Here is a 20,717-nt window from a genome sequence, read left to right on the forward strand (position 1 = left end):
CTCCCGACACACTTTCAACCTGATACACACAAACACACACAAACAAACAACCTCTCAGTGTTCCTGCAGTGACAGGGGACAACAAGGTACCCTGAGTCCAAAACAACCGTGATGTCATTTTCAGGTTATCATTTATCAATTTCCCAGCCTGGCACCTCCTTACAGACAGACAGTCAGACAGACAGGCCCTACAGACAGACAGTCAGACAGACAGGCCCTTACAGACAGACAGGCCCTTACAGACAGACAGGCCCTACAGACAGACAGGCCCTTACAGACAGACAGTCAGACAGACAGGCCCTTACAGACAGACAGTCAGACAGACAGGCCCTTACAGACCGACAGTCAGACAGACAGGCCCATGTTCAGTAGTAGGGTACATGTTGCAAGGGAAAACGAAAATCTATGTTCTTATTGAGCAAGTTTTGTTGGTACTAAGTTCCCTGTTGGACCACAGTTAAAACATGTTATTCTTACTGAACACGACCCAGCATTCACATGAACTTCCGGCGCCGACTGAGATGGCCGCCCGCTCGCGTTCCTAGGAAACTATGCAGTTTTTTGTTTTTTTACGTGTTATTTCTTACATTAGTACCCCAGGTCATCTTAGGTTTCATTACATACAGTCGAGAAGAACTACTGAATATAAGATCAGCGTCAACTCACCATCAGTACGACCAAGAATACTGCATCCTGTGTTCTGCCTTACAAACAGGACAACGGAATGGATCGCTTGCAGCGACCCAAGGAAACGACTACGAAAAAGAGGGAAACGCGGCGGTGTTCTGGTCAGACTCCGAAAAAGGGCACATCGCGCACCACTTCCCAGTATTCTTCTTGCCAATGTCCAGTCTCTCGACAACAAGGTTGATGAAATCCGAGCAAGGGTGGCATTCCAGAGGGACATCAGAGACTGTAACGTTCTTTGCTTTACGGAAACATGGCTTACTGGGAAGACGCTATCCAGGGCGGTGCAGCCAACGGGTTTCTCCACGCACGGACAGAAACAAACATCTCTCTGGTAAGAAGAGTGGCGGGGGCGTATGCCTCATGACTAACGGGACATGGTGTGATGAAGGAAACATACAGGAACTCAAATCCTTCTGTTCACCTGATTTAGAATTCCTCACAATCAAATGTAGACCGCATTATCTTCCAAGAGAATTCTCTTCGATTATAATCACAGCCTATATATCCCCCAAGCAGACACATCGATGGCTCTGAACGAACTTTATTTAACTCTTTGCAAACTGGAAAACATTTATCCGGAGGCTGCATTCATTGTAGCTGGGGATTTTAACAAAGCCAATCTGAAAACAAGACTCCCTAAATTTTATCAGCATATCGATTGCGCAACCAGGGGTGGTAAAACCTTGGATCATTGTTACTCTAACTACGACGAATATAAGGCCCTGCCCCGCCCCTTTCGGAAAAGCTGACCACGACTCCATTTTGCTGATCCCTGCCTACAGGCAGAAATTAAAACAAGAGGCTCCCACGCTGAGGTCTGTCCAACGCTGGTCAGACCAAGCTGACTCTACACTCCAAGACTGCTTCCATCACGTGGACTGGGACATGTTTCGTATTGCGTCAGATGGGAATATTGACGAATACGCTGATTCGGTGTGCGAGTTCATTAGAACGTGCGTCGAACTCCCATAGCAACGATAAAAACATTCCCTAACCAGAAACCGTGGATTGATGGCAGCATTCGCGTGAAACTGAAACGCGAACCACTGCTTTTAATCAGGGCAAGGTGACCGGAAACATGACCGAATACAAACAGTGTAACTATTCCTCCGCAAGGCAATCAAACAAGCTAGCGCAGTACAGAGACAAAGTGGAATCTCAATTCAACGGCTCAGACACAAGAGGCATGTGGCAGGGTCTACAGTCAATCACGGACTACAAGATGAAATCCAGCCCAGTCACAGACCAGGATGTCTTGCTCCCAGGCAGACTAAATAACTTTTTGCCCGCTTTGAGGACAATACAGTGCCACTGACACGGCCTGCAACGGAAACATGCGGTCTCTCCTTCACTGCAGCCGAGGTGAGTAAGACATTTAAACGTGTTAACCCTCGCAAGGCTGCAGGCCCAGACGGCATCCCCAGCCGCGCCCTCAGAGCATGCGCAGACCAGCTGGCCGGTGTGTTTACGGACATATTCAATCAATCCCTATACCAGTCTGCTGTTCCCACATGCTTCAAGAGGGCCACCATTGTTCCTGTTCCCAAGAAAGCTAAGGTAACTGAGCTAAACGACTACCGCCCCGTAGCACTCACTTCCGTCATCATGAAGTGCTTTGAGAGACTAGTCAAGGACCATATCACCTCCACCCTACCTGACACCCTAGACCCACTCCAATTTGCTTACCGCCCAAATAGGTCCACAGACGATGCAATCTCAACCACACTGCACACTGCCCTAACCCACCTGGACAAGAGGAATACCTATGTGAGAATGCTGTTCATCGACTACAGCTCGGCATTCAACACCATCGTACCCTCCAAGCTCTCATCAAGCTCGAGACCCTGGGTCTCGACCCCGCCCTGTGCAACTGGGTACTGGACTTCCTGACGGGCCGCCCCCAGGTGGTGAGGGTAGGCAACAACATCTCCTCCCCGCTGATCCTCAACACGGGGGCCCCACAAGGGTGCGTTCTGAGCCCTCTCCTGTACTCCCTGTTCACCCACGACTGCGTGGCCACGCACGCTCCAACTCAATCATCAAGTTTGCGGACGACACAACAGTGGTAGGCTTGATTACCAACAACGACGAAACGGCCTACAGGGAGGAGGTGAGGGCCCTCGGAGTGTGGTGTCAGGAAAATAACCTCACACTCAACGTCAACAAAACTAAGGAGATGATTGTGGACTTCAGGAAACAGCAGAGGGAACACCCCTATCCACATCGATGGAACAGTAGTGGAGAGGGTAGCTAGTTTTAAGTTCCTCGGCATACACATCACAGACAAACTGAATTGGTCCACTCACACTGACAGCGTCATGAAGAAGGCGCAGCAGCGCCTATTCAACCTCAGGAGGCTGAAGAAATTCGGCTTGTCACCAAAAGCACTCACAAACTTCTACAGATGCACAATCGAGAGCATCCTGGCGGGCATCACCGCCTGGTACGGCAACTGCTCCGCCCTCAACCGTAAGGCTCTCAGAGGGTAGTGAGGACTGCACAACGCATCACCGGGGGCAAACTACCTGCCCTCCAGGACACCTACACCACCCGTTGTTACAGGAAGGCCATAAAGATCATCAAGGACATCAACCACCGAACCACTGCCTGTTCACCCCGCTATCATCCAGAAGGCGAGGTCAGTACAGGTGCATCAAAGCTGGGACCGAGAGACTGAAAAACAGCTTCTATCTCAAGGCCATCAGACTGTTAAACAGCCACCACTAACAGTGAGTGGCTGCTGCCAACACACTGTCATTGACACTGACCCAACTCCAGCCATTTTAATAATGGGAATTGATGGGAATTATGTAAATATATCACTAGCCACTTTAAACAATGCTACCTTATATAATGTTACTTACCCTACATTATTCATCTCATATGCATATGTATATACTGTACTCTACATCATCGACTGCATCCTTATGTAACACATGTATCACTAGCCACTTTAACTATGCCACTTTGTTTACTTTGTCTACACACTCATCTCATATGTATATACTGTACTCGATACCATCTACTGTATGCTGCTCTGTACCATCACTCATTCATATATCCTTATGTACATATTCCTTATCCCCTTACACTGTGTATAAGACAGTAGTTTTGGAATTGTTAGTTAGATTACTTGTTGGTTATCACTGCATTGTCGGAACTAGAAGCACAAGCATTTCGCTACACTCGCATTTAACATCTGCTAACCATGTGTATGTGACAAATAAAATTTGATTTGATTTGATTTGAACTGTGGAACAGGACAGTTCCTGTAGAAAGGATTAGTCATTAATCAAGTCAAAAGCACATATTGGCTAAAGGATTTGCATGACCAAAAAGGGCCATGTGATTGTGATCACTTGTAAGCGTGCTATCATCCCAGATACCCAAGTCCATCTGCATTGGAAATCAGTGAGAAAGCCCACTTCACGCTTACAACCCCCAGATACAATACCTCCATTGTACTCGGCACGTCTACCTCAAACACACAACAGAACGCACCGCAACACAACGCCTGTGTGTGTACATTTCAGACAGACAGGAGGACGGTTGAATAACAGTAAAAGGAAAACGCCTGTCTGTTTAGTGTTGCATTGGGCTGCGGGGGTCCAGCCACAGAGGACACAATGCTCGCATGGACGGAGACACTGGGCTTTTTTTACACCCGACGGCATGTCACCAAACATGCAAATGAGCAGTCAGCCTTTTGTCAGCTGACGTTGGGTCTCTGTTGGCCAGGCTGCACTGGGCACTGTATCTCTCCCCCTAACACTGCATCTCTCCCCCTAACACTTCATATCTCTTCCCAACACGGCATCTCTCTCCCTAACACTGCATCTCTCCCCCAAACACTGCATCTCTCCCTAACACTGTATCTCTCCCTAACACTGCATCTCTCCCCTAAACACTGCATCTCTCCCCTAAACACTGCATCTCTCCCCAAACACTGCACTCTATCCCCTAACACTGTATCTCTCCCCTAACACTGCATCTCTCCCCCAAACACTGCATCTCTCCCCCTAACACTGCATCTCTCCCCTAACACTGCATCTCTCCCCCTAACACTGTATCTCTCCCCCTAACACTGCATCTCTCCCCTAACACTGCATCTCTCCCCCTAACACTGTATCTCTCCCCCTAACACTGCATCTCTCCCCCTAACACTGCATCTCTCCCCTAACACTGCATCTCTCCCCCTAACACTGCATCTCTCCCCCTAACACTGCATCTCTCCCCCTAACACTGTATCTCTCCCCCTAACACTTCATATCTCTCCCCCTAACACTGCATCTCTCCCCCTAACACTTCATATCTCTTCCCAACACGGCATCTCTCCCCTAACACTGCATCTCTCCCCTAACACTGTATCTCTCCCCTAACACTGTATCTCTCCCTAACACTTCATATCTCTCCCCAAACACTGCATCTCTCCCCTAACACTGCATCTCTCCCCAAACACTGCATCTCTCCCCTAACACTGTATCTCTCCCCTAACACTTCATATCTCCCCTAACACTGCATCTCTCCCACTAAAACTTCATATCTCTTCCCAACACGGCATCTCTCCCCTATCACTGCATCTCTCCCCCTAACACTGTATCTCTCCCCCTAACACTTCATATCTCTCCCCAAACACTGCATCTCTCCCCCTAACACTTCATATCTCTTCCCAACACTGCATCTCTCCCCCTAACACTTCATATCTCTTCCCAACACGGCATCTCTCCCCCTAACACTGCATCTCTCCCCCAAACACTGCATCTCTCCCCCTAACACTTCATATCTCTCCCCCAAACACTGCATCTCTCCCCCAAACACTGCATCTCTCCCCAAACACTGCATCTCTCCCCCAAACACTGCATCTCTCCACCAAACACTGCATCTCTCCACCAAACACTGCATCTCTCCACCAAACACTGCATCTCTCCACCAAACACTGCATCTCTCCCCTAACACTGCATCTCTCCCCATAACACTGCATCTCTCCCCCAAACACTGCATCTCTCCCTAACACTTCATATCTCTTCCCAACACTGCATCTCTCCCCCTAACACTGCATCTCTCCCCCTAACACTGCATCTCTCCCCCAAACACTGCATCTCTCCCCTAACACTGCATCTCTCCACCAAACACTGCAGCTCTCCACCAAACACTGCATCTCTCTCCGTAACACTGCATCTCTCCACCAAACACTGCATCTCTCCACCAAACACTGCATCTCTCCACCAAACACTGCATCTCTCTCCGTAACACTTCATCTCTCTCCGTAACACTTCATCTCTCTCCCTAACACTGCATCTCTCTCCCTAACACTGCATCTCTCTCCCAAACACTGCATCTCTCTCCCAAACACTTCATCTCTCTCCCTAACACTGCATCTCTCTCCCAAACACTTCATCTCTCTCCCTAACACTGCATCTCTCCCCCTAACACTTCATCTCTCTCCCAAACACTGCATCTCTCTCCCTAACACTTCATCTCTCTCCCTAACACTGCATCTCTCTCCCAAACACTTCATCTCTCTCCCCTAACACTTCATCTCTCTCTCCCAAACACTGCATCTCTCTCTCCCAAACACTTCATCTCTCTCCCTAACACTGCATCTCTCTCCCAAACACTGCATCTCTCTCCCTAACACTGCATCTCTCTCCCTAACACTGCATCTCTCTCCCAAACACTGCATCTCTCCCTAACACTGCATCTCTCTCCCTAACACTGCATCTCTCTCCCTAACACTGCATCTCTCTCCCTAACACTGCATCTCTCTCCCTAACACTGCATCTCTCTCCCTAACACTGCATCTCTCCCTAACACTGCATCTCTCTCCCTAACACTGCATCTCTCTCCCTAACACTGCATCTCTCTCCCTAACACTGCATCTCTCTCCCTAATACTGCCTCTCTCTCCCTAATACTGCATCTCTCTCTCCAACACTGCATCTCTCTCCCCAGCCTAACACTGCATCTCTCCCTAACACTGCATCTCTAAAACCTAACACTGCATCTCTCCCCTAACACTGCATCTCTCCCCCAAACACTGCATCTCTCTCCTGTAACACTTCATCTCTCCACCAAACACTGCATCTCTCTCCGTAACACTGCATCTCTCTCCCAAACACTTCATCTCTCTCCTGTAACACTGCATCTCTCTCCCAAACACTTCATCTCTCTCCGTAACACTTCATCTCTCTCCGTAACACTGCATCTCTCCACCAAACACTGCATCTCTCTCCCTAACACTGCATCTCTCTCCCTAACACTGCATCTCTCTCCCAAACACTGCATCTCTCTCCACTAACACTGCATCTCTCTCCCTAACACTGCATCTCTCTCCTAACACTGCATCTCTCTCCCAAACACTTCATCTCTCTCCCTAACACTTCATCTCTCTCCCAAACACTGCATCTCTCTCCGTAACACTGCATCTCTCTCCCTAACACTGCATCTCTCTCCCTAACACTGCATCTCTCTCCCAAACACTTCATCTCTCTCCGTAACACTTCATCTCTCTCCCTAACACTGCATCTCTCTCCCAAACACTTCATCTCTCTCCCTAACACTGCATCTCTCCCCCTAACACTGCATCTCTCTCCGTAACACTGCATCTCTCCCCCTAACACTGCATCTCTCTCCCCAACACTGCATCTCTCTCTCCCAACACTGCATCTCTCTCCCTAACACTGCATCTCTCTCCCCAACACTGCATCTCTCTCCCCAACACTGCATCTCTCTCCCAGCACTGCATCTCTCTCCCCAGCACTGCATCTCTCTCCCAGCACTGCATCTCTCTCCCCAACACTGCATCTCTCTCCCCAACACTGCATCTCTCTCCCCAACACTGCATCTCTCTCCCCAGCACTGCATCTCTCTCCCCAACACTGCATCTCTCTCCCCAGCACTGCATCTCTCTCCCCAACACTGCATCTCTCTCCCCAACACTGCATCTCTGTCCCCAGCACTGCATCTCTCTCCCCAGCACTGTTTGAACTCACACATAGATTTGGTACTAGGCCTATCACCCGAGCCTGCACTGTATTGGTGTCATCCTATAATCACCAATAAGCACATTGCATAATGGAGCCCCAATCGCATACCAGATCAGGGTTATTCGACCTTAACATGGTTAGGAGCCTGCTGGTGTTCTACCTGATAATTAATTACACCCACCTGGTGTCCCAGGATTAGAGGGGAACAATGAAGAAAAGCAGTGGACTGTCTTGGAGGTCCAGAGTGTAGTTTGAGGGTACTAGTGCAGGCTAACAGAAACTAGTCAGTAGCTAATGACAATGACTGATTTCAAATCAGTTAGTTAGGGAAATCCTCCATTTTAACCTTCACACATAGTCAAAACTGTAGCTACTCTACATGTCTGACTAGTACTACTACACCCTACTACACACTATTATAAACTACTACACACTATTACACACTACTACACACTAAACTACTACACACTATTACACACCTACTACACACTACTACACATTATTACAAACTACTACACACTATTACACACTACTACACACTATTATAAACTAATACACACAATTACACCCTACAACACACTATTATAAACTACTACACACTATTACACACTACTACACACTAATACAACTACTACACACTATTATAAACTACTACACACTAATACACACTAATACACCCTACTACACACTACTACATATTATTACAAACTACTACACATATTATAAACTACTACACACTATTCCACACTACTACACATTATTACAAATTACTACACACTACTACACGCTAATACACCCTACTACACACTATTATAAACTACTACACACTATTACACACTACTACACACTAATACACACTATTATAAACTACTACACACTAATACACACTATTATAAACTACTACACACTATTACACACTACTACACACTAATACACACTATTACACCCTACTACACACTACTACATATTATTACAAACTACTACACACTACTACACACTACTACTACACACTATTATAAACTACTACACACTATTCCACACTACTACACATTATTACAAATTACTACACACTACTACACGCTAATACACCCTACTACACACTATTACACACTACTACAAATTACTACCAACTACTACACACTACTACAAATTACTACCAACTACTACACACTACTACACACTACTTCACACTATTACAAACTACTATACACTATTACAAGCGTACACCCGACTACACACTACTACACATTATTACAAACTACTACACACTACTACACCCTACTACACACTACTACACACTATTACACACTATTACACACTACTACACACTACTACACACAATTTGCACAATACTACACACTATTACACACTACTACAAACTACTCCACAATACTACACACTACTACACACTACTGCGCACTATTACGCACTACTACACACTACTACACACTACTACACATTACTACACACTACTAAAAACCAGTACATACTACTACACATTACTACACACTACTACACACTATTACACCCTATCAGGGTTGACCCAGAGTCCTCCTAGTAGTCTCCATCCATCCAACTCCTGCTGCTCTCTAACAAAGTGAGGCACTGCAGCAGCAGTAGAGTACAGGGGGAGGACAAGCAGCTGGCATCTGTGCCAGGTATTGATCAAACAGTAGCAGAGCAACACACACACACAGAGGGACACACACAGCCGTAGCAGAGGAGTGTGAGACTAGTTTGGGATAAACATTACACAGGCAGCTCCGGACTGGAAACCCCACTCTGTCGACGGCAGGACCACTAACAGCAGTTGTCAGCCTGGTTAGAGGAGTGAAGATAGTAATGTACTGTTACTGGGCAGTGTGAACGGAATACCAGAGATTTTAGAAAACATCTAGATAATCTTGTATTCCATTGTTTGGTCACACTATATTTGGATAGTTCCCATATGTGTTCTACAGATCTATCAACAAACTATCAACTTTAACTCTGTTGATGGGCAACAGCTTTCAGGTTATATTTGGGTCAGGTTCAGGGTTAAAGTAAGATGTATCCCAAGATAGACACAGTGTAAGGACTGTCAACTGTATTGACTGAGAGACTGTATCTGACTGGGGGGATACTGTATCTGACTGGGAGTATTACCACTGTATCTGAGCATAAGACCTAGACTGTATGTGACAGTATCATTAGGACTATCTGACTGGGAGTATAAGACCTACTGTATCTGAGTATAAGACCTACTGTATCTGACTGGGAGCATAAAACCTACTGTATCTGACTGGGAGTATTAGACCTACTGGATCTGACTGGGAGTATTAGACCTACTGTATCTGACTGGGAGTATAAAACCTACTGTATCTGACTGGGGGTATTAGACCTACTGTATCTGACTGGGAGTATTAGACCTACTGTATCTGACTGGGAGTATTAGACCTACTGTATCTGACTGGGAGTATTAGACCTACTGTATCTGACTGGGAGTATAAGACCTACTGTATCTGACTGGGAGTATAAGACCTACTGTATCTGACTGGGAGTATTAGACCTACTGTATCTGACTGGGAGTATTAGACCTACTGTATCTGACTGGGAGTATTAGACCTACTGTATCTGACTGGGAGTATGAGACCTACTGTATCTGACTGGGGAGTATTAGACCTACTGTATCTGACTGGGAGTATAAGACCTACTGTATCTGACTGGGAGTATGAGACCTACTGTATCTGACTGGGAGTATTAGACCTACTGTATCTGACTGGGAGTATAAGACCTACTGTATCTGACTTAGGTATCTGACTAGTATAGACCTACTGTATCTGACTGGGAGTATAGACCTACTGTATCTGACTGGGACCTACTGTATCTGACTGGGATAAGACCTACTGTATCTGACTGGGAGTATGAGACCTACTGTATCTGACTGGGATCTGACTATAAGACCTACTGTATCTGACTGGGAGTATAAGACCTACTGTATCTGACTGGGGAGTATGTAGACCTACTGTATCTGACTGGGAGTATAAGACCTACTGTATCTGACTGGGAGTATGAGACCTACTGTATCTGACTGGGAGTATTAGACCTACTGTATCTGTATAGACCTACTGTATCTGACTGGGAGTATAAGACCTACTGTATCTGACTGGGGGTATAAGACCTACTGTATCTGACTGGGAGTATAAGACCTACTGTATCTGACTGGGAGTATAAGACCTACTGTATCTGACTGGGAGTATGAAACCTACTGTATCTGACTGGGAGTATTAGACCTACTGTATCTGACTGGGAGCATAAAACCTACTGTATCTGACTGGGAGTATGAGACCTACTGTATCTGACTGGAAGTGATCGGCAACGACAACTCAGTAAATGCCTTTCACTGGCATAGGAGGGGATTTCAGGCAGCCAAACAGTCTTATCTACAGGAAGAGAAATCGTGTAATATCACTGGCCTCCACTCTGTAAAGTTGAGAGTCTGTGGTTTAGCCCACCACATCATACATCATACATTACTGGATCTGAAAAGGTCATTCAATCATCCCCCGAGACCATGTTAAAAACCACAAGACACCTCTACTACAAGTTGTAGATGTCTCCCACTCTAACACCTAACCACGGTGCAAAGCCACAGACAGACAGCGAGACAAACAGCTTAACACACTTCCTCACTTCCTGCCTGTTCACCAGTGTGTGTGTGTGTGTGTGTGTGTGTGTGTGTGTGTGTGTGTGTGTGTGTGTGTGTGTGTGTGTGTGTGTGTGTGTGTGTGTGTGTGTGTGTGTGTGTGTGTGTGTGTGTGTGTGTGTGTGTGTGGCTGGCCTTGTGAGGAATGATGGTCCTGTAAAGAGAGTAAGAAAACAGGCCAGACTGAGGGGAGACCTGGTTAACCCAGGCACCTCTTACACAATAGGCTATACACTCAGAAACAATGGTGCTATCTAGAACCTGAAATGGTTCTTTGGCTGTCCCCATAGGAGAACCCTTTGAAGAACCCTTTTTGGTTCCATGTAGAACGCTTTTGGGTTCCATGTACAGAAAACCCTTTCCACAGAGGGTTCTACCTAGAACCAAAAAGGGTTCTCCCATGGGGACAGTCCGAAGAACCCTTTTGGAACCCTTTTTTCTACGAGCTAATGTGACCGCAGGAGCATCCTGGACAGATACAAAGGAGCTGATTGTTCTGGCAGAAGAGACCGTTAGCTAAGACCACTTCAACAGTGACCAGTGGAAGTTATGAAGAAACGTTGTCCTGTGGGCCCCCTATGATTTTGGGCCCCCTATGATTTTGGGCCCAGACCATTATCCACACAATTGGCCAGTCACATTTAATTATAATGCAGTTTACTTAAATGTATTTAATAATCAGTTACCCAATCAAGGCAGGGCCCCCCAGTTACCCACGTGTCCCCCTACCTCCTGTCCTCCCCCATCTGATGATTAGCAGAGCGGCAGCAGGCTGCCTACACTCATTGAGAGTGGGCTCCGGAGTCTTCCTGTGGTTGGCGGTTTAAGAAATATACTACATATCTAATGTATATAGTGCATTATCCCGGCCCGAGGCCTATATCTCATTGAATCAGCACTATAGTATTTCACCAATGGCAGAGGGGTTATAAATTACCTTTATTATGAGGGTCGGGAGCTAAAAGCACTTTTAATTATGGGCTGTGTAACATTGAGATCATTCTTTGGTGCATTATAGCATATTAATTTCCAGACAATGAGATGAGGAAATCAACTTTCAGATATCAGCAACACATCTTAAATGAAAACGTAAATGAAAGGATAATCATGCAGTTGTGTGTGTGCTGTACAACACGTCTATCTATGCTCAAAAGGCCTGATTTAGGAAAAACTTGAACTTCAGACTGTCCATAAAACCTTAGTCCTGTGAAGCCTAAATATTTGTTGCAATATCAATTGAATTATTTCCAACAATAACATATATCCACTGGAGCGACGGTATGACAACAAATCCGTGCAATCTAGAAACATTTCTTAGAAAACATCACGGCGGCATTCACAGTATCCTAATACCCCTGCAGTATAATATTGCCCAGTTGTTGACAAAATCACCATAACTCACAGCAATCACATCAAGCGAAGATGTTGATAATACCAAATGTGTAAGTCAACATACCGCCTCTGCTTTGAGTCCAAGGCAGAACGTCAACGTTTTCTCTGGATCCATGGCCAGAGGCAGCAGAGGTGTAGAACGACAACAGAGAGAGAGTGGAAAACAGAGAGGACTGGGATCTATCTTATTGTGCTAAATCCCCATCTCTCTCCCACACTGAATCCTTAGCACAGCAGCCTGCTGCTCCGCCATTCCCCGAGCGTAGAGAACGCCCCTCCCCGAATCCGATACTATCGGGGATACCGCCGCGGCCAATCCAATAATGCTACAGGCTGCGCGATATCGACAAGGGAAGGGAAAGAGTCCCAATGGCAAACGACCCTCAGGTGTTTTCTCTTCCAGCTCGGGAAGATGGAGGAGTGAGGATTCAAGTTTTCTTTTTTTCCTCGTTGGTGGTACGGGGGCGCTCTTTAAATGATGTCATGTAGATGATTGGACGATCTCCGGCTCCTGGCAACAGTCGCAGAGGCAGAGAAAGAGATTGCTGCTTAGTAAAACTCCGTTTTAAACGACTTTGATTCCAAATTCAATGTCTAGCATTGTGTAGATTTGCAAGCAACGTATTTTCAATTTATTTTTATAGGGGCCTAATTGTTTCAGCCACCGTGAGGTGTAGGGATGGGGTAGGGATGGGGTAGGGGTGGGGTAGGGATGGGGTAGGGTAGGGGTGGGGTAGGGATGGGGTGGGGTAGGGGTGGGGTAGGGATGCTTGGCCAAGGTCACCCGATAAAGACATGCATGTTGAAATAGATAACGTCAGAGGGGGACGTACACATTTAATTCCAAGTGATACAAGAAAACAGCAGTGAATACACACGCTGTACATTGACTGAGACAACCGTGTTGCTTATTACTTGCATGGTACATACCCCTACACGTGTAAAGTGTACAAAACCCCTGTGTGTGTGTGAACTGCAGCTGTTTTATGTAGGACAGGTTATCCTATCCTACCACCAAATCCATAAAAAGAAAGTGCCTTACATAAGTACTTGGGGAAATCCACAGGACAAACCCCGCAACATTCCTATTGTCCACAAGGTGGGAGCAGACTATTGGAAATGTCATTTTGGTGCCCTACTTTTACAGCTGTGATGAAAACCTTCACAATTAAGAGATAATCATGCTTGATTTGCGGTAAAATTACCGAAGTAAATATTGACAGAAATAATTGTGAACATTTTCATCTAATGTAATGGATATTCATCATTGAACCTAACACTTTTATTTTCACACATTTCTACAATTATTTCTGCCAATATTCATTTAATTTTACAGCAAATCAAATGTTGCGGTAATTTTAAAGGTTTTCATGGTCTCAGCCAACGATGCTGTGTGGTGTGCTCACACACGCGAGTGTGTATGTGTGCACCTGGGTATGTGTACATGCAAGAGTGTGTGTGTGTGTGTGTGCAGTATGTAATCTTCCTAGTGAGTCACTGGGTATTGGTGATTGGGCAGGGCCCTGGTTAGCACGATGGGCATTATGACACTACGCATGTCGCCATGGAAGAGTAGATGAGCAGAACAGGACTTACCACCGCCACTAATCTTGACATTAGCAACATTTATTATGCCGTAGGTTACCAGTTACCACACCCCAACCCTCACACACCCCTGCCCTCTCACACCCCTACCCTCTCACACCCCAACCCTCACACACCCCTGCCCTCTCACACCCCAACCCTCACACACCCCTGCCCTCTCACACCCCTGCCCTCTCACACCCCTGCCCTCTCACACCCCTACCCTCTCACACCCCTTCCCTCACACACCCCTGCCCTCTCACACCCCTGCCCTCTCACACCCCAACCCTCACACACCCCTGCCCTCTCACACCCCTACCCTCTCACACCCCTGCCCTCTCACACCCCAACCCTCACACACCCCTGCCCTCTCACACCCCTACCCTCTCACACCCCCACCCTCACACACCCCTGCCCTCTCACACCCCAACCCTCACACACCCCTGCCCTCTCACACCCCTGCCCTCTCACACCCCTGCCCTCTCACACCCCTACCCTCTCACACCCCTTCCCTCACACACCCCTGCCCTCTCACACCCCTGCCCTCTCACACCCCAACCCTCACACACCCCTGCCCTCTCACACCCCTACCCTCTCACACCCCTGCCCTCTCACACCCCAACCCTCACACACCCCTGCCCTCTCACACCCCTACCCTCTCACACCCCAACCCTCACACACCCCTGCCCTCTCACACCCCAACCCTCACACACCCCTGCCCTCTCACACCCCTGCCCTCTCACACCCCTGCCCTCTCACACCCCTGCCCTCTCACACCCCTACCCTCTCACACCCCTACCCTCTCACACCCCTTCCCTCTCACACCCCTACCCTCTCACACCCCTTCCCTCACATACCCCTGCCCTCTCACACCCCTACCCTCACACACCCCTACCCTCTCACACCCCTACCCTCTCACATCCCTACTCTCTCACTTCCCTACCCTCTCACACCCTGCCCTCTCACACCCCTACCCTCTCACACCCCTGCCCTCTCTCTGTCATCTCTGGTGTTAAAGCCTGATACATTGACTTCAGTTCTAAACAGGGATAGAACATGGCATAAATCCTGAACTTTATATTTTAGAGGCAAATTGTACTTGTATGAGATGAGCCAGATTAAAGTTAGGAACATGGTGTGTCTCTCGTATGAAGTGTTGGATGTAACCACCAATGGGTGTTAATGAGACACAAGAGAGTCAAGAGGATGTATTTTAGGAGCATATTGAAATGTTGCGTAATGACCCTCTACTGCGCCAATGAGTCGCGTGCAGCGTTAGTCTGGCTGGTATTTAGTGTGTGTGTGTGTGTGTGTGTGTGTGTGTGTGTGTGTGTGTGTGTGTGTGTGTGTGTGTGTGTGTGTGTGTGTGTGTGTGTGTGTGTGTTTGCCTTTTTAACTCAGTTTACTCACTAATGCATGTAGAAACTGATCCCAAATCAGTTGTTATGGGGAGATTAACACTGTCATGACATCTGAGTCACAGAACAAAGTGTTGTACACACCCAGAGAAGAGGGCCTGGTCAGCATGAACTAAACTCACACACACTCTATGTACCGGTGACACCCACACACTGTAACCACTACGGTACATGTCGTTCCAGCACGTCTCGGACTTCCCTCTCTCTCTCTCTCTCTCTCTCTCTCCCTCCCTCGAGGGTGTAATGACAGCAGCACAGTGTTCCTCTCTCTCTCTCGCTCACACGCCAGGGTCATCCCCTCTCTCTCAGCCTCCATATTGGGAGTGTGGCCCCGAAAGTATTTGAAATAGTATGACACACACACAAAGGGAAGGACTCACAACACAACTGGTTCTATCCGATGAGCTTTACTGGCAGTGTGTGTGTGTGGGGGGGGGGGGACGACTATCATTTCATAGTCATAGCCCATTTCAATGGAAGGAGAACTTTATGAATCATTATTGTCATGAAGTATCCAGTAGCATCCTAAAATAGATGTACGTTGGGAAGTAACCAGTGGTTAATAGCCACTAGTGCTGAGCAATGTAGGTTACTTTTCGTTTTTTAAACAACTAATTGACTGACTTCGGTTTAATTATTTTAATTCCATTTTGTCCAGTTTATTTCTGTAAGCTCAGTGCACACATTGCACAGTTTCTCTAGAGATAAATCAATCTCCAGAAAATGAGTGTGTCAGTCAATGCCAGCTGGTGACAGCAGTGCGAGGAATGACAAAATTGTGTCTTTGAGAGATGACATGTAGAGGCAGGCTACAGGTCTGTCTTTGAGAGATGACATGTAGAGGCAGGCTACAGGTCTGTCTTTGAGAGATGTCATGTAGAGGCAGGCTACAGGTCTGTCTTTGAGAGATGACATGTAGAGGCAGGCTACAGGTCTGTCTTTGAGAGATGTCATGTAGAGGCAGGCTACAGGTCTGTCTTTGAGAGATGACATGTAGAGGCAGGCTACAGGTCTGTCTTTGAGAGATGCCATGTAGGCAGGCTACAGGTCTGTCTTTGAGAGATGACATGTAGAGGCAGGCTACAGGTCTGTCTTTGAGAGATGACATGTAGAGGCAGGCTACAGGTCTGTCTTTGAGAGATGCCATGTAGAGGCAGGCTACAGGTCTGTCTTTGAGAGATGACATGTAGGCAGGCTACAGGTCTGTCTTTGAGAGATGACATGTAGAGGCAGGCTACAGGTCTGTCTTTGAGAGATGACATGTAGAGGCAGGCTACAGGTCTGTCTTTGAGAGATGACATGTAGAGGCAGGCTACAGGCTACAAGTTTGTAAATCGTCATAAAGAAAGCCCTCCAGATGACGTCGGAATGTTTCAGTTGCCATGCCGTTGCTATGATGTTATTTTCAAAAGCTGTCCGTCAAAAGTCAGGAGCCTGACTGATGATGTCACAGTGGAAAAGAGAAGGAAAGGAAACCCAAACACAAAAACACTCACAAGGCGCAACGCTCTGAATTATGGACTTTCCTTTTGACTCGAGGCATTTTGTAGTGACAGAAGGGCAACACTGTAGCGTGTTGTGCAACAGACGCAGGGTGTTGCAAATGACACTGTAGCTTAACAGAAATGACACATTTGTATCTGCACTCAACACAACCTCACATCCTACACGTTATCAACATCGCTCTGACGTTTAGGAAAATGTCACATCATAAATACTGTTCGTACACGGCAGCCCCAGGCCTGGCCCCTTGAAGGGCAGAGCTGATGGATGGAGCCCCAGAGAGGCACTCCCACACTGGGCCCCCTGACCCCCCTCGGCCTCCTATAGCCCTGAAAGCCATGTGGAGGCCCGGGGAGCTTATCTGGTGCTCTGCCCCCAGGGATGTCCATCATCATGGGCCCACTACAGCAGGCGAGGGCAGAGAGGACGCTCCTCTTCCTCCACTCTTCCCTCCAACTTTCCTTCTCCAAGTCTGAGCGTTCCATTGCCAGCCTCCCAGTCAGGCTACTCAGTTAACCAGTTTGTTGTATTCAGTTACTCAACAATACTACACAGTCTCATACAGCCATATGACTATGCTGCCTAGCCCTAACACATTTTTGTCACGCTACAGACAAAAACTTCAGAAAGACTTGTCCATTGTGGTGCTTTGACTTGGAATGGTAGGAATGGCACCAGTACTGCCCTACCCACCAGAAGCCATACCATCCACCCCCTGGCTATCAGCCCTGTCTGTCTGCTCTAATGTACAGTCACCTCTACCTCCCAGTCACGCCACTCAGAAGGAAACAAGGCAGGGCGAGTGGCTGAAGAGTGGCCAGCACCTCTGATCATCATCATTAACCGGAATGTAAAAACATAGAGACACGCATCAGTGTGTACTGTTTGTACATACCCTGAGTCAACAAAACATTAGGAACACCTTGTGGCACACACACACACACAATCCATGTCTCGATTGGCCTTGTGGTTAGAGCGTTGGGCCAGTAACCGGAAGGTTGCTGAATCAAATCCCTGAGCTGACAAGGTAAAAATCTGTTGTTCTGCCCCTGAACAAGGCAGTTAAGACATGGATGTTGATTATGGCCCCCCGCACCTCTCTTATTCAGAGGGGTTGGGTTACAGTTTTTTACAATCACTAGGACCCATTTCTCAATACTTAGGTCACTTTTTCAAAACTCTTCACACAGCTCTCCTAACTAACTTTCAGCTTGGCACGGCAGTTTATTTCATTTTCAAAATGCCCTAAAACTACCAAAACACTTCATACAGGTCTCAAATCAACTCATTCTTCCACAACACAAGCAAAGGTTGTCACCCAACAAGCACACTGTCACTCATAAAACAACGACCTAAACAACACTAACAACAGGTAGCATTACACAATGTTTTCTGTACAAAACAAGAATGACACCTCTCTACTGTTTAGAATACACTGCAGTTTATGTTACAGGAATGAATCAGACATGATGCAATATGCTTCAATATGTTTTATGTCATTTTATGGCATTGAGTGATTCCACAATACAATAATTTGTATATACACCATCTACCGATACAGATACAGTAGTTAACCCTGTCTTCTGCATTTGGCCACAGGTTCTCATCCACATCACATCTTATGTCATCGTGGGCAATACACCTAGGAACTAATCTTTTGGCATGCCTGGTCCATTCCTGGCAATCTTTTGCAGATATGTCCAGGCATCCACCATTCATTGGGTCCAGGAGGGACATTTGATCATGTGGATGGTGGTCATAAACCTTCCACCTCCATGAGGAAAACAATTCCTCTATGGGGTTGAGGAATGGAGAGTAAGGTGGGAGGAAAACAATTCCTCTATGGGGTTGAGGAACGGAGAGTAAGGTGGGAGGAAAATAATTCCTCTATGGGGTTGAGGAACGGAGAGTAAGGTGGGAGGAACATCATTCCTCTATGTGGTTGAGGAATAGAGAGTAAGGTGGGAGGAAAATAATTCCTCTATGGGGTTGAGGAACGGAGAGTAAGGTGGGAGGAACATAATTCCTCTATGGGGTTGAGGAACGGAGAGTAAGGTGGGAGGAACATCATTCCTCTATGTGGTTGAGGAATAGAGAGTAAGGTGGGAGGAAAATAATTCCTCTATGGGGTTGAGGAACGGAGAGTAAGGTGGGAGGAACATAATTCCTCTATGGGGTTGAGGAATAGAGAGTAAGGTGGGAGGAAAAGTGACATCATCCTGGGATGGGCTGTAAAACCACTCTGTGACTGTATGGGAGTGGTGAAGTGCCACATTGTCCCATGCAATTACAAACGTTGGCTGATTTCGCCTCACTGCAACCCTGTCCTCACCTGGCACAACCCTTCCATAGAGGTCATCCAGGAATGAAATGAGACGCTCGGTGTTGTACGGCCCAATTAGTGGTTTGTGTAACAGGAATCCACCAGAGGATATTGCTGGACACATTGTGATGTTGTCACCCCTCTGGCCCAGGACATCCACTGTGGCTCTTTTTCTAATCGCATTCCTTCCTCACCGCCGTGTTTTGGCCAAGTTGAAACCAGCCTCATCCACAAAGATTAATATGTGGGGTGTTTTCCTGGTTTCAATCTCCATGACTCTCTAAAATAAATCCACAAGGTAACATAAGAGTTAGGCTACTACAGTAGTTTACATTATACCTTAAAACATGCCATTGTGTGCCTCTGTCCTGTTTGGTTTTGTTCAAAACCAGTTCTGTATTTTATAGTCATCTTACCTGGACTTATTGGTTCCTGAGTTGCTTGACTCCATCAGAGTTCCTCTCAAAGGGGACAGTGTGTACAACTGCTTCATCCTGACTTGATGTAAGCATATTTGTTATGCTTACATTGTCTGCCAACACTCGTCCCGAATCTCTGTGAGTTTTATGCCGTTGTTTCTGATGACCATATCAACGACTGCAGTTTCCTGCACAGCAGTGAAAATCCTACCTCTCCCGCCTGTGGGAGGTAACCGTTGGATCCTAAGCAGAAATACAAAAACAATTACACACAAGAAGGTTTGGTGGCTTTGCTCAATTTACTTCTGTAATGTGCAGTTCAGTCAGATGCCCTTGCAGAATGCACATCTTACCTATCGTTTTGCAGGACATTTCTCACAATAGATGCCACTGTTGAGCGTTGCAGATTTGGCTGCACTCTCAGACCAGCCTCTCTCATCGATAGACCATGATTTATTACATGACCAATTATAGTATCCCTAATCTCATCTGAGACTACAGCTCTTGATCTTCCTCTCAGTCCTCTTCCACCATGCGTGCGTGCGTGCGTGCGTGTGTGCATACTCCTCTCCCTCTCCCAGCCACTCTTCTTCCTCTGTCACTTCTCTATCTCTGGCTGGGTCCATGTTTACATTACAGTACAGCATTATTCCGAAGATGTCCCCTTTTGTATAGATGGTAATGTAATTGAAAGACTAACACCTGTGTAGATGTTCGG

General features: G+C 46.9%; 2 protein-coding genes and 1 long non-coding RNA gene across 7 annotated transcripts in view; 1 reads left to right on the plus strand and 2 right to left on the minus strand.

Moving 5' to 3' along the window:
- Positions 1-13,234, minus strand: part of LOC118380050 (WW domain binding protein 1-like) — a 28,018-nt gene extending 14,784 nt beyond the window's left edge. For all 4 annotated transcript variants that reach the window (XM_052510248.1, XM_052510246.1, XM_052510250.1 and 1 more), the window contains exon 1: positions 12,817-13,234. Coding sequence is in view for 1 of the 4 variants with exons in the window: in XM_052510246.1 (XP_052366206.1) it covers positions 12,817-12,867 (51 nt within the window). In the remaining 3 variants the exon portion in view is untranslated. The remainder of the gene's footprint in view (positions 1-12,816) is intronic.
- Positions 9,904-11,524, minus strand: LOC127925351 (uncharacterized). Of its 2 annotated transcripts, XR_008120594.1 has the most exons (4): positions 10,864-11,524; positions 10,705-10,732; positions 10,252-10,307; positions 9,904-9,943 (listed from the first exon to the last, which is right to left on the minus strand). It is a non-coding gene; the product is annotated as an uncharacterized LOC127925351 (long non-coding RNA). The 2 variants fall into 2 exon arrangements; XR_008120595.1 differs by lacking the exons at positions 10,705-10,732; positions 10,864-11,524 and adding an exon at positions 10,365-10,414.
- Positions 13,235-14,328: 1,094 nt separating the features above from the next.
- On the plus strand, positions 14,329-15,408 carry LOC127925347 (uncharacterized). The gene has a single exon (XM_052510238.1). It carries the CDS (start codon positions 14,329-14,331, stop codon positions 15,406-15,408), a length of 1,080 nt encoding a protein of 359 aa, XP_052366198.1.
- Positions 15,409-20,717: the final 5,309 nt, after the last annotated feature.

Source organism: Oncorhynchus keta, unplaced genomic scaffold (genome assembly GCF_023373465.1).
Source record: "Oncorhynchus keta strain PuntledgeMale-10-30-2019 unplaced genomic scaffold, Oket_V2 Un_contig_5459_pilon_pilon, whole genome shotgun sequence".
Lineage (NCBI taxonomy): Eukaryota > Metazoa > Chordata > Actinopteri > Salmoniformes > Salmonidae > Oncorhynchus > Oncorhynchus keta.